This window comes from Rhinoderma darwinii (genome assembly GCF_050947455.1).
Source record: "Rhinoderma darwinii isolate aRhiDar2 chromosome 12 unlocalized genomic scaffold, aRhiDar2.hap1 SUPER_12_unloc_3, whole genome shotgun sequence".
In the NCBI taxonomy this organism is placed as follows: domain Eukaryota; kingdom Metazoa; phylum Chordata; class Amphibia; order Anura; family Rhinodermatidae; genus Rhinoderma; species Rhinoderma darwinii.
In genome coordinates, this window is record NW_027461874.1 from 11987 (window position 1) to 27481 (window position 15495).

At 43.8% G+C, this 15495-nt stretch overlaps 1 protein-coding gene across 1 annotated transcript; it reads left to right on the top strand.

Moving 5' to 3' along the window:
- Window positions 1-12359: 12359 nt before the first annotated feature.
- LOC142698154 (protein kinase C-like 1) lies at window positions 12360-15173 on the top strand. Its single transcript, XM_075847818.1, has 3 exons — window positions 12360-12885; window positions 14051-14580; window positions 14748-15173. Exons 1-2 carry the CDS (start codon window positions 12646-12648, stop codon window positions 14348-14350), a joined length of 540 nt encoding a protein of 179 aa, XP_075703933.1. The 5' UTR covers window positions 12360-12645; the 3' UTR covers window positions 14351-14580; window positions 14748-15173.
- The last annotated feature ends 322 nt before the right edge of the window (window positions 15174-15495 follow it).

Below are 15495 nucleotides of genomic sequence, written 5' to 3' on the forward strand. Positions count from 1 at the left end.
GCTGGAAACCCCCTCTATTACAGACAACCCGTATGAAGAGGATGGCATCACTGTGATGAAGAAGTGGTCTGGGGTGAAGGGTTTCCCTGATAGAACCTCCAAATTACATCAGGTCGGTATTGGTGGGGAAGTCAAGCTCAAGGTCCTCAGTCCCATCCAATATGGCGCTGAATGTGGCAGTAAAACCTTCTAATATGGAATCTTCTTTATGTCATAAACATTTGTATTTATGACATCAGCACCTTCATCATCATTACTACAGGAGTTTATTACCACTGCACAACTCATACATTGTGACGTCACCCACAGTGGTCTGAAGTGTTAACCCTTTAATGACTGGCAGTGTACTTACCACAGAGGCCATAAAGCTGAATAGAACATATCAGCGGCCATAAAGGAAAAGGGATAATGCAGGGAGCATCTCCGCACAAGAACTATCCATGACAAAGGGTTGTCCAGGATGAGAGAACTTGTCTGCTTTCTCCAAAAACCAGCACCACACCTGTCCATAGGTTGTGTGTGGTACTACAGCTCATTACCATTCACTTCAATGGAGCAAACCTGCAATACCAGATACAACCTGTGGATAGGTGTGGTGCTGTATTTGGAAGAAAGCAGACATATTTTTCTAATCGTGCACAGCTCCTGTTAGAAATAGTTCAAAAAAAGTGGGGGGAGAAGGAGAAGAAGGGGAGAGGGAAAGAAGAAATTAAAAAAAGGGAAAAAGAGGAACTCTGAGGTAAAAGAAATCAAACTAGACTGAAAGGAGTCTGCTGGAGGTGCCAGATGGAAAGACAGATTTCTGCCATGGGGACCAGATTAGTTGAAATGTATCTTGAAGGGGGGCTTCAGAGAGTGGGTTTTAACCCCTTCCCGCCCTATGAAGTGCTGTTGCATTGAAAAACTATGCAGTTCATCTTCGAATGCAGCGTCACAAAAACAAATTATTTTGTAAAAAATAAAACTATATAAATTTGTAGAGATGAGCGAACCGGGACAACCGAACCCGGTTTCGGTCCGAACTTCCGGAAAAGTTCGGTTCGCAGCGAATCCGAACTTCACCGGGTTCGGCCGAACCCGTTTTGACCGAACCCGGTCAAAAATATTATACAAGGGCGTGGCTTGGCGGTCGATCCGAATGGCCGCGTGAGTACTGAGCTCCTGCACCAGAATCTACAAAAAAGCTACTAAAGCCTCAGAACCAGCACAACTTCTGGCCGAAATCAGCTCCCCACACAGACCGGAGCACTAACCCGACATGCCGAGACGCCGGAGGCCCGTTCCGAGACCTACCAAGCTCACGGACTTCTTCCCGCCACGGCAGGCAGAAGAAATCCAAGATGGAGGAGACTCGTGCTCCTTGGCGGGCTCCCTTACCTCCGAACCACCTTCACACTCACCGCATTGCCTCCATAAGGCCACAGCTACTCAGAGGAGAAGTGCCTCGGTCCCGATGACAGCTCCTCCACTCACTGCAGCAAAGACGAGGAAATAGATACAGGGTTTCCCAGCTTCAGCCCTCGCTCATTCAGGAAGACGGGGGCGCCATCTCCAATCGTCTGCACTTACCTCTGCATCTCCGTCGCCGCCATTGCCGAGCTCTAGGAGTTCGTCCCAAGAGAGGCAGAAACGATTCTCTCCGGCACCACTAGCGACTCAGGTAGGAGATTGTATAACCCTTGGGGGCCCTTTGTCAGAGGGAAACAACTTAGATGATATGCCCTCCTCAGCTAATTTGGTCACAGAGCTGGCAATGAAGACCATGCTTCAGGCTCTTAGCACCTCTCTGCAAGCAGGATTTGCTAAAATGTTACATCCCTTGTCATCAGCAATACAAGATGTAGAACTGAGAGTTCAACATGCTGAATCCAAACTAAGTGATTTTGTTGTGTCTCATAATGAGGTGATTGATGCACACTACGGCCTAGAAGCAGAAGTTACTCAGTTAAAAGCAAAAATGGCTGACCTAGAGGACAGATCCCGTAGAAACAATATTAAGATCAGAGGGATCCCTGAAGAGGTCGCTGCGCCAGATCTGCTTAAATTTGCACAAGAATTTATTAAAACCATGCTTCCTGGATGTTCCCCAAGGGATATTATTATAGACCGAATTCATAGACTTCCAAAACCAAAACATCTTGCGGACGAAATACCACGTGATGTAATAGCCCGTATTCATTTCTATCATATCAAGGAACAATTGATGTCATCGCTCAAGAAAAAAGAGGATACGCCACCACAATACAGTATGATATCCATTTTTACAGATCTCTCAGCGGCGACGATGCAGTTACGAAAATGTTTGGCCCCTATAACAAATGCCCTACGGGGCAACAAGATCTTATACCGCTGGGGATTCCCGGTCCGCCTAATTATTCATAGGAACAATTCTTTACACGTGATCCGAAGCATCTCGGAGGGAGTGGAATTGCTGAAAGCTTGGGACATAACGATACAGATACAAGAACAACCATCTAACCACCCCCCCCAAAGAATAAGAGATGAATGGCAGATGGTGGATCATCGGAAGCAACGCAAAAGATGAAAGAATCGATATGTGTCTTCTTCTCTCCCCTACCTCGGCTGGTCGAAGACGTGACGGAATATTCTTCATCGAAGGCTTAACCGAAGCTTAGCTAATATTGGTGTAGTTGCGGTCATGTTGGCCCGACATCAAGCTGACTGTCTTTGCCCCTTTTCTGATGAACAGTTTTATCTGTTCATGGTTTGTGCTAGATTTATATAGAATCTATTGTTCTTTGTTTATTTCTTTTTTATATTCTTGTGCTAGCAGCAGAGAAACCTATTGTGAATATGATCGGCAGAAAATTAATGAGCTGAACACACAATATACAGGTAAGGGGGAAACAAAATTATTACCTCCTCAGATAAGACAACACACAGCTTCTCTTTATAGGTACAATGGTTATTAAATTAGCCTCACTTAACGTTAACGGTCTTAACAGCCCGCATAAAAGAGCACATATGTGGCAAGAAGCAAAATCTATAGTATGTGATATTCTATGTGCCCAAGAAACACATTTATTACAAACAGATGCGAATCGCATCAATCACCATTTATTTCCTCATACATTCCAAGCACATTACACGGCCAAGTCCAGGGGAGTTTTAATAGCTATAAAAAACTCTGTAGCTTTCCAAAAGATTCAGGCCCATATTGACCCAAATGGTAGATACATTATATTAATCTGCATGATTAACAACGTAACTTATACAATTGTAAACGTTTATGCTCCCAATCGTCACCAAATTCGTTTCCTTCATAAAATATTCCGAATAGTGAACAAATTTCGCCAGGGAAGGGTGGTAATCTGTGGAGACTTTAACGCTATAGCTGATGTCTCTCTGGACACCACGAATCCCACGCGGCAATCTCAGGCTCAACTTGGACCTTTGGTATTAAAACAAGAACTATACGATGTGTGGCGGGCTCAACATAGCACAGAGAAGGATTACTCTTTCTACTCCACAACCCATAATAGCTACTCCCGCATAGATATGTTTCTAGTGGACAAAGAATTGCTCTTTTCTACTACAAAATCTTCTATAGAGACCATTAAATGGTCGGACCATGCGGTAATAACCTTGACAATTGAGGAAAGTAATATAGCTAACTCTACCTACCTCTGGAGATGTAACCCTTTTTTACTGTCCCATTCGGAACATAAACAAACTATTGCTAGTGACCTTCGGGAATACTTCCAACAAAACGACAATTCCCAGATTAATGATTTTACCCTATGGAATGCCCACAAAGCCTTTATTAGAGGCACTCTCATTCGCTTGGGACATATAGTTAAAAAACAGAAAATGGCCTTAATCTCTTCCCTTACAGCAGAAATTCACCACATGGAAACCCAAAATAAAATTAGGCAGACGCCACAACACGCTGAAAAGCTTTTCACTCTCCGACAACGCCTTAGATGCAGTTTACTCTCAGATTACGAGAAGAACCTCAAAAAAACCAAAGCGAGGTATTACTCACAGAACAATAAGGCCGGCAAGCTGCTGGCAGCTAGACTGAAGGCGCAATACCAAAAAGCCAAGATCCCATATCTGACAGATCCCCTCACCCAAATGAAAATAACACACCCCACAGACATTGCTAATCAATTTCGAGCTTTCTATGCTTCTTTATATAATTTGGAAAAAGACCCTTTCTCCCCACATCCGTCGGAAGTAGACATCCAAGCCTTCTTGCAAAAAATAAATCTACCTCATCTTTCTGAGACCCAATTGGCTAGTTTAAATGCACCGTTCTTAGAAAAGGAAATTTCTGATGTTCTTAAACTAATGCCCAACGGCAAATCCCCTGGCCCAGATGGACTTACCAATATGTACTATAAATCACTACAGGAAACATTATTGCCGTATATGTGTAGATTCTTTCAGAAAGCAATGGACTCTGGATCTTTGCCAGCCGAAAACCAAGCTGCCTTAATCGTCACCATTCCGAAACCAGGGAAAACTATAGATGCCCCTCAAAACTTTCGTCCTATCTCACTATTGAATGTAGACGTTAAAATATACGCAAAAATACTAGCTACGAGATTGGCCCCCCTACTACCCACACTGATCAAGGAAGATCAAGCAGGATTCATAAAGGGTAGACAGGCCTCAGACAATACTCGTAGAGTGCTAGGGATCCTACACATTATAGAACAATCAGAGATACCTTCGGTAATGCTAGCCCTAGACGCTGAAAAAGCGTTTGATCGTATCCATTGGGGGTATGCCTTTTCCACGTTGGGAAAGATGGGGTTCAAAGGCTGTATAATTGATGCGATCAAAGCTCTATATTCGTGCCCGTCAGCCCAAGTATATACTAACGGAGTGCTGTCTGATACTTTCCAAATTACAAACGGTACTAGACAAGGTTGCCCTCTATCCCCCCTGGTGTTTATACTATCTATGGAACCCCTAGCCCACATTCTACGAACACACACAAATATTCATGGTATATGTATTGATAACCAAATTCATACAATCTCCTTATATGCAGATGACATTATACTTTCCTTAGCCTCCCCAGAGGATTCCTTAGAAGCCACCTTAGATTGCATTCAGAAATTTGGACAAGTCTCACTATACAAATTAAATACCCAGAAGTCTCAAATATTACCACTAAACATTTCTCCCTCTGTACTCCATTTCCTTAAGTATAGATATCCATTTGACTGGAGAGATAAAGGCATCACATACCTGGGTATAACTCTAACAAAATCCCACAAGTCGTTATACAGATCTAACTATGAGCCCCTTTTACAAACAATCCAGGTTGAAATGGCTAGATTGCATAAATTTGAAGTGTCTTGGATAGGCAGGATTGCAGCCTTTAAAATGTTATTATTGCCTAAACTGTTATACCTGTTTAGAACGGTCCCAATAGCCGTTCCAAAATCCTTCTTTAAATGTATCCAACAAGCTATCATGAAATTTATTTGGTCTTTTCGCAAGCCACGTGTTGCAACACATATTTTGACCAGGGATAGAAGATCAGGGGGATTGGGTATACCAGATATTTATGCCTATTATGCTTCCACTTTGGTGGCACTTTTCAGTCCGGGTTGGGCGGCTGATCGCTCAGTGCCTTGGGTTCAAATAGAAACATCATATGTATATCCTTCTAGCTTGAAAGCCCTCATGTTTCTCGAGTTTTGGAACATAGCCACGCCTTCACAAGTATCCCCATTCACTAAAGCAGCCTTAGGATGTTGGTCCTATATACAACAACACTCCACTAATCGTACGCCTCTTACCAACTCACAAATTCCTTTAGAAGTATTGGAATTGGCCATTCCTCATTTAAATTTAAACAAATGGAAGTTGGGGGGAATCACCCAAATATCGCAGTTGTACTGTAATGATGTATTGAGCTCCTTTGAATATTTAAAGCTCTCATACTCCCTTCCAAGAAGCGATTTTTATAAATATCTACAGGTCAGACACTTTATATCAACCTTAAAAAATTTACATCCTATCTGTAATGTAAAACTTTTTAGCTTGCTGGCCAAACATACTAAGATACTTAAAGGGGTTTATGATACACTGTCAGGGCACACTGACTTTCGTAAAACTCACAATGTTTTATTATGGGAGCGGATGTTGGGTAAAACTTTTGGAGAGGAAGAATGGAGGAAAGCATATAACCAAATCCACAGGTCGTTGCAATGCAGCTCCCAGGTAGAAGCAGCTTTGAAAACCCATCTACAATGGTACTACACCCCGGATAAATTACATATCATGTTCCCAGATGTTTCAGAAACATGTTGGAGGAGTTGTGGCAATAGAGGCACGCTATTACATGTATTATGGGAATGTCCAGTAATACTAAGCTATTGGAAAGAGGTATTTGCTTTACTAGAGTCCTTGTTTGGAACACGGATTCCTGTATCCCCTCAATTAGCCCTACTGTTCTTAAATATGGAAGACATCCCTCCGAAAGATAGAATACTGTCATGTAAAATATTGGCTATGGCGAAGCTAGTTGTATCTAGGCATTGGAAGAGTGCTGATACACCCACTCAGGCGGAATTGTTGTTACTAATCAATTCTTCTTATGCTTATGAGAGAATAATTGCATATGGCAATCTTAGTTTTCCTAAATTTTCCAACGTCTGGAATTGCTGGATAACCAGCCCTCTATGCCACCAAATATAGCTCTTACACAAGCAACTAATACCATATTATTATTATCATTCTTCTTCATAAGAGACCTTTTGAAGATATACAAGCTGCTAGCGATGTTGTTGTTTTGTTATATTGTTGTACTGTTATACTATCTTACCGACACAAAGCTGTCACGATGAATAAGATGCTGTAATTTTGCTATATATATTTAACATGCTGCGACATGTAAATGATGCATCTACTCTTTCTGAAAAAATTAATAAAAATGATTGAACAGAAAAATATTATACAAATCGGCAGCCACTTGTCTCTATCAATCACTGATAGAGAAAAGAGGCTGCTGATTAAAAATAAAATAAAAAGCATTTCATACGTACCTGGTCGTTGTCTTGGTGACGAGTCCCTCTTCTTCCTCCAGTCCGACCTTCTTTTCTGACGCGGCAGCCTGTGATTGGCTGCAGAGGCCTCTGTAGCCTGTGATTGGCTGCAGAGGCCTCTGCAGCCCGTGATTGGCTGCAGCGCTCACATGGGCTGCATCATCATCAAGGAATGTCGGGCCGGATGTCGAGAGGGACGCGTCACCAAGGCAACGGCCAGGAGACCGGACTGGAGGAAGCAGGGAGTTCCCGGTAAGTATGAACAGGTACTGTGATCGGTAGTCACTGTCCAGGGTGCTGAAACAGTTACTGCCGATCAGTTAACTCTTTCAGCACCCTGAAGAGTGACTATTTACTGACGTCGCCTAGCAACGCTGCCGTAATGACGGGTGCACACATGTAGCCACCCGTCATTACAGGGCCTCATGCACACGACCGTAAAAACACCCGTTATTACGGGTCGTAATTACGACCCGAAATAGCGGGCCCATAGACTTCTGTTAGCCACGGGTACCTCCCCGTTTTCTCACGGGAAGATGCCCGTGCCGTTAAAAAGATAGAACATGTTCTATTTTTTTATTTTACGGGCCGTGCTCGTAATTACGACTCGTAATTACGAGCACGGCCGGCCACGGGCAGCCGGCCGCTTTTGTGAGCCGTGCTGTCATTATAAGGGTATGTTCACACGACAGCGTCCGTTACGGCTGAAATTACGGGGATGTTTCCGCCTGAAAACATCCCCATAATTTCAGCCGTAACGGCATATGCAGGCGCTTGAACGCAGCGTCCATTACGGACGTAATTGGCGCTATTTTTCATTGGAGTCAATGAATAACGGATCCAATTACGGCCAAAGAAGTTACAGGTCACTTCTTTGACAGCGGCGCGTAAATTACGCCTCGTGTGAACAGACAAATGTCTGCCCATTGATCACAGCAGCACAGAATCTGCACGCTCCTCTAATGAAATACTCTGTGCTGCTGTGAACTCTGCTCTTACCATTACGTAGCTCAGTCTGTTACCTCTCCTCCATCCTCAATAACACCTTCACATGATTTGCAAGTCACCACCCCGCACAAGATCCGCACGCTCATCTCCTGAAATACTCTGTGCTGCTGTGAACTCTGCTCTTACCATTACGTGGTGACTTGCCAATCATGTGAAGGTGTTCTTGAGGACAGGAGTGGAGGAGAGGTAACAGACTGAGAGCTACGTAATGGTAAGAGCAGAGTTCACAGCAGCACAGAATATTTCAGGAGAGGAGCGTGCAGATTCTGTGCTGTTGTGAACTTTGCTCTTACCATTACGTAGCTCAGTCTGTTACCTCTCCTCCACTCCTGTCCTCAATAACACCTTCACATGATTGGCAAGTCACCACCCCGCACAAGATCCGCACGCTCATCTCCTGAAATACTCTGTGCTGCTGTGAACTCTGCTCTGACCATTACGTGGTGACTTGCCAATCATGTGAAGGTGTTCTTGAGGACAGGAGTGGAGGAGAGGTAACAGACTGAGCTACGTAATGGTAAGAGCAGAGTTCATAGCAGCACTGAATCTGCACGCTCATCTCCTGAAATACTCTGTGCTGCCTTAAACTCTATGGACAGGACAGGATCCTGTTTCTTTTAAATGCTGCACTATAGCGCAGCCTTATATAGTGGATCGAGCGGGTTCCACAGCAGCATTTAAAAGAAACAGTGTGTGTGTTTGTGTATGTGTGTGTTTGTGTATATATGTGTGTTTGGGTAAGTGTCTTTGTCTGTTTTTGTTTTTATATGTGTGTTTGTGTATATATGGGTGTGTTTGTGTATATGTGTTTGTGTATATGTTTGTGTATATGTGTGTGTGTGTGTGTATATATGGGTGTATTTGTGTATATGTTTGTGTGTAGATGTTTGTGTGTGTTTGTATATGTGTGTGTGTTTATGTGTGTGTGTTTGTGTATATATGGGTGTGTTTGTGTATATGTGTATATGTGTGTGTTTGGGTATGTGTGTTTTTGTTTGTATATGTGTGAGTTCGTGTATATGTGTGTGTGTGTGTTTGTCTGTTTATGTGTGTGTGTGTGTGTGTGTTTGTGTATGTGTTTGTGTATGGTTGTGTGTGTGTGTGTGTGTGTGTGTGTGTTTGTCTGTTTATGTGTGTGTGTGTGTGTGTGTGTGTGTGTGTGTGTGTGTGTGTATATCTTGTTGTGTTTGTGTATATATGTGAGTGTTTGTGTATGGTTGTTTGTGTGTGTGTGTGCGTGTATATATGTGTGTAGGTGAGTAGAAGTATTGGTATTGTTCACATTGATAACTGTTTTTTTATGTTGTTGCAGATTTTGATGTACCGATTGGACTACGTCTTCGATTCGTTGGACTACTGCGTAGATCTACGTTTTTTCAAATTTTAATAAAATGGTTAACGAGGGTTTTGTTGGGGATTTCTTATTTCAATAAAAAAGAATTGTCTTTGTGTTTTTTTTTAAACTTTATTAGTGCCTAGATAATGGCCCCAGACCAGACCTCTAAATAAATACAGACCCCAGACCAGACCCCTAAATAAATACAGACCCCAGACCAGACCACTAAATAAATGCAGACCCCAGACCAGACCCCTAAATAAATACAGACCCCAGACCGGACACCTAAATAAATACAGACCCCAGACCAGACCTCTAAATAAATACAGACCCCAGACCAGACCCCTAAATAAATACAGACCCCAGACCAGACCCCTAAATACATACAGACCCCAGACCAGACCACTAAATAAATACAGGCCCCAGACCGGACCCCTAAATAATTACAGACCCCTAAAACAATCCGATAGAATACCAACAGACAGAATTCAATAAAAAATAGTGCTCAAAGAGGTAATAGGTAATAAACTGTAAAGCATCGTTGCTGACTATATTACATGCACTATATTGAATCCTGAGTGAAAACCAAGATATACTTGGTGCATCGATCAACAATTTACATGAGATTAAACCAAGAAAATATGATCGACTTCAGCACACGATATTTGAAAAAATATACAAATTTTTATTAAATTACATACATGAGACAATTAAAAAGTAGAACAGGGGATGAGTCACACAACAAAAGACGTCAAAATCAGTGAAAAACCGGGTAAGAGTATAATGTCACTGTGTACATGTTACGTTATAACAGCAGAAGTGAAACATGCATATGATAAGATCGAGAAGTGATATTCAATTGAAATCAGGGCTGATTAGGGCCAAGTATGTCCAAAGATGACAAAAATATAGTCGTAAGAAAATATAGTACTGGTAATGGAAGCGATATCTATGTAAGAGCAAAAAGTAAGTAAGAATCGCAGATGTACAGCAGTACCATATCTCAGATAGATTGAAGTCAGTGGATGATCAAGAATAATAAGCAATCAGGGCCGATTGGGGCCAAGTATGTCCAAAGACGACAAGAAATATAGTCGTAAGAAAATATAGTACTGGTAACCCTAAAACAATGCAGACCACAGACCAGACCACTAAATAATTACAGACCCCAGACCAGACCCCTAAATGAATTCAGACTACAGACCGGACCCCTAATAAAATACAGACCCCAGAGTGGACCCCTAAATAAATACAGACCCCGAGCTAGACCCCTAAATAAATGCAGACCCCAGACTGGACCCCTAAATAAATACAGACCCCAGACCAGACCCCTAAATGAATTCAGACTACAGACCGGACCCCTAATAAAATACAGACCCCAGAGTGGACCCCTAAATAAATACAGACCCCGAGCTAGACCCCTAAATAAATGCAGACCCCAGACTGGACCCCTAAATAAATACAGACCCCAGACCAGACCCTTAAATCAATGCAGACCACAGACCAGACCCCTAAATAATTACAGACCCCTAAAACAATGCAGACCACAGACCAGACCACTAAATAATTACAGACCCCAGAAGAGACCCCTAAATGAATTCAGACTACAGACCGGACCCTTAAATCACACAGACCTCAGACTGGACCCCTAAAAAAATACAGACCACAGACTGGACCCCTAAATAAATACAGACCCCAGACTAGACCCCTAAAAGAATACAGACCCCAGACTAGACCCCTAAAAGAATACAGACCCCAGACTAGACCCCTAAAAGAATACAGACCCCAGACCAGACCCCTAAATAAATACAGACCCCAGACCAGACACCTAAATAGATTCAGACCCCAGACCGGACCGCTAAATAAATACAAACCCCAGACTAGACCCCTAAATGAATACAGACTCCAAACCAGACCCCTAAATAAATAGACCCCAGAGCAGAGCACTAAATCAATGGAGACCACAGACCAGACCCCTAAATAATTACAGACCCCAGACCCGACCCCTAAATATTTACAAACCCCAGACCAGACACCTAAATAAATTCAGACCCCAGACCGGACCCCTAAATAAATACACACCCCAGACTGGACCCCTAAATAAATACAGACCCCAGACTAGACCCCTAAATGAATACAGACTCCAAACCAGACCCCTAAATAAATAGACCCCAGAGCAGAGCACTAAATCAATGGAGACCACAGACCAGACCCCTAAATAATTACAGACCCCAGACCCGACCCCTAAATATTTACAAACCCCAGACCAGACACCTAAATAAATTCAGACCCCAGACCGGACCCCTAAATAAATACACACCCCAGACTGGACTCCTAAATAAATACAGACCCCAGACTAGACCCCTAAATGAATACAGACTCCAAACCAGACCCCTAAATAAATAGACCCCAGAGCAGAGCACTAAATCAATGGAGACCACAGACCAGACCCCTAAATAATTACAGACCCCAGACCCGACCCCTAAATATTTACAAACCCCAGACCAGACACCTAAATAAATTCAGACCCCAGACCGGACCCCTAAATAAATACACACCCCAGACTGGACCCCTAAATAAATACAGACCCCAGACTAGACCCCTAAATGAATACAGACTCCAAACCAGACCCCTAAATAAATACAGACCCCAGACCAGACCCCTAAATAAATACAGACCCCAGACTAGACCCCTAAATAAATGCAGACCCCAGAGCAGACCCCTAAATAAATACAGACCCCAGACCAGACCCCTAAATCAATGAAGACCACAGACCAGTCCCCTAAATAAATACAGACCCCAGACTAGACCCCTAAATAAATACAGACCCCATACGGAACCCCTAAATAAATACAGACTCCAAACCAGACCCCTAAATAAATACAGACCCCAGACCGGACCCCTAAATAAATACAGACCCCTAAATATAAACCCAGATTCTATATTGTGGATGAAAAGGGTTTTGCCAATAACCTGAGCAAATAACCGTTGTTTATCTCTACTGTAGGAGTGGCATGTATTGCTACTGTGTTCTGCAGACCCCTGACCAGGCCATAAGAAACCCTGGTTGGGAAACACAGCTCTGGACACTAGACTGGCACTCATGATGCCCACATCAGACATGGCAGAGCAGGTTACTGCCAGGCAGGTGCCACCTGAGGATTCCATGACCTCTGACATCACGTGACCTGCACACGACCAACTGCCGTTTACTTTCAACTGTCGACGGCAGCGATCGGACTGAAGTCTACAGGTAGGAAGATATTGGTGAAAATGGCGTCCAATGGACATGGAGAAGACGGCGAGAAGAGAGAAGAGGAGAAGAGGAAGAGGGAGGAGGACAGCGTCACCGGATTCAAGAAGAAGAGGAGAGGAGCCAAGGACAGAGGATTGGAGGATGAGGAGCCAAGACCTGGGAGCAGCCAAGACCCTGGAACATCCAGCCCCTATGCCAGGCTTACCATCAGCCGCTTCACCATCCACCAGGTCCTGGGTAGGGGCAGCTTTGGCAAAGTGAGTATAATATCGAAATATTTCATTTTATAGGGTGGTAAACCTAAAGTTGACCTTTTATCTCCATCAATTGTTCTCTGTTGTCACCATGTTATGCTGGATGGATGATGGGTGTAGTGTTCTCCTATGGGATGCCTAATAGGACATCCAGAAGTATTCCTGCCCCCATAACCACTACTTTAGTTTTTCATTTTAGTATTTTTCTGTCGACATATGAGAGATTTTGATTTTTGGGGGCACGAGTTGTAGTTTTTAATGGCTCCATTCAATGTTCCATATCATTTACTGGGAACATTGTAAAAGGCTGTTTTTTTTTAGGTGAAATAGCAAAAAAAAAAAAAACAGCAATTCCTCCATTGGTTTAATAATTTGGCTTTTATGGTGTTAACTAAGTGGTAAAAATGACACGTTACCTTTATTCTGCGGGTCAGTACAATAACGGGGATACCAAAATTATATTGGTTTATTTTTTATACTTTTTATCCAATAAAAACATTTTGTAAAAACATTAATTTGTTGTGTCTCCATATTCTGAAACCCCGAATTTTTTTTATTTTTCTGTTGATGGGGCGGTGTGAGGACTTGTTTTTTGTGGGGCGAGCTGTACTGTTTATTGGTACTATTTCGGGTTACATAAAACTTTTAATCACTTTTTAACTTTTTATTCCATTTTTCGAGGAGCTAAACAAAACGAAATAGAAAAAAGTTTATTTCTTTATTTTGACTGCAATATTTATGTATCGCTTGAATTGTTCTTTTAGCCTCCTCCTATTAAGCTTAGTAGGAGGACCAAGTTAGCAGACCTTGGGGTCTCCATTAGGCCCCCTGGCTGCCATGACAACTATCTACACACGGTGATCGCGTTGTGGGTAGGGGTGATTGGGTGACAGCGGGAGCTTACCTCTATTTAACTGTTTAGATGCCACGGTCGCTATTATAGCGTATGATCCTGCTCCATACTACCCCCACCAACTAAGATAATTATGTCAAATGTGGGTTAGGCGTGAAGACCTCTCCATACAGGGCCCAACAGCAGACACTGCATTATGCTGGGAGCTCAGCTTTGTTCTGCTGTAGAGTCCTGGGCACTACTCGACTGACCCACCTCTCTGTCCACCTCTGTTCCTTCTTCTTCTCATGAGGAATCTCCATTTGTTTTCCTCAGGTGGTCCTGGCATCAGTCCCCGGCCGAAACACCTACATGGCCGTAAAAATGATCACCAAACGGGACAATACGGACGAAATTATGAGAGAGCGGCGGATACTCCTAGCGGCCAGACACTGCCCGTTCCTATGCCACCTCTATGCCGCACATCAATCTGAGGAGCGGGCATTTTTTATCACGGAGTATCTGTCCGGTGGCAGCCTGGAGGCTTTGATCAGGATGTGCGGCTGCTTGAACATCGGCAACGTAAGGCGAGTAAATAATCAGGAGACTGAGGGGGGTGGAAAGAAGAAAAGGTGAGGGGGGAGGTCAGATGAAGGATAATACAGAGAATGCAGAATACAGGCTGCCATAATCAGCGCCTCCTCTCTGCTAGAGACCGCACACACTCCATCATAACATGATATTAGGGAATTGATAGAGGAAGATTTCATGACATTGAGACTCCACTCTGTTCTCCCCATCAGATTCTACACAGCAGAGATGATATGTGGCCTCCAGTTCCTCCATGGACACAACATCGTCCACCGGTAAGCAGAACTTCCCCCTTCTTTCATTCTCCTTTACATGCTGGAAACAGTGCACCCAGCTTTCCTACACTCCTGAATGGCTATTCTGCTTGGTGGTGCAATGACCCATCCCCCGTCTCCTGGATCACTGGGCGGATTTGTCATTCTCTCGTCTTATTTCTTTGCAGAGATCTAAAGCCGGAGAATATAATGTTGGATGCAGATGGCCACGTCCGTATCATCGACCTGGGATTGGCCCAAGATGGCGTCACCGCCTCCAATAAGATCCGTGGAGTGTCGGGAACGTTGCATTACATGGCCCCCGAGGTGCTTCTTAGAAAAAAATACGGCTCCGCAGTTGACTGGTGGAGCCTGGGGATTGTGGTGTCCAGGATGGCAGCAGGACGCTCCCCATTTTACAACGGCCCCGTCAGGCAAATGGCTATCAAAGCCATCACCACCGCGAAGCCTAAATTTCCAACTTGGCTTAATCCTGACGTGAAACATCTGACCAAGAGACTGGTCCGTAAAAATTCTAAGAGGCGCCTCGGTGTGTGCGGGAACATCAGAGAGCATCCATTCTTCTCCACCATCGGCTGGGAGGAACTGCAGGAGAGGAGGGCACAGCCACCATTTACACCATTTGTGCCCGTTCTGGAGAACCAACATCTGAAGTGGCCAGAGAATAACAAAGCCCTTCACCCCTTGGCCGGGTTCAGCTTCATGTCACCAAGCTGGACCCGATAAGATCTCAGGACAAGGGCCCAGAACTTCATGCCTCCTGACCCGCGCCTCAAGTCTCTGCTGCTGTATGTCACCTCGGCTGCCCAGACCATCATCTCTCTCCTTACCATCTTCATGCCACACCTCTGCCATCTTGCTGCTGCACCAGAGCCTTGACTTGCCATCCTCCAATCCCGGGCAGGCATCTGACAT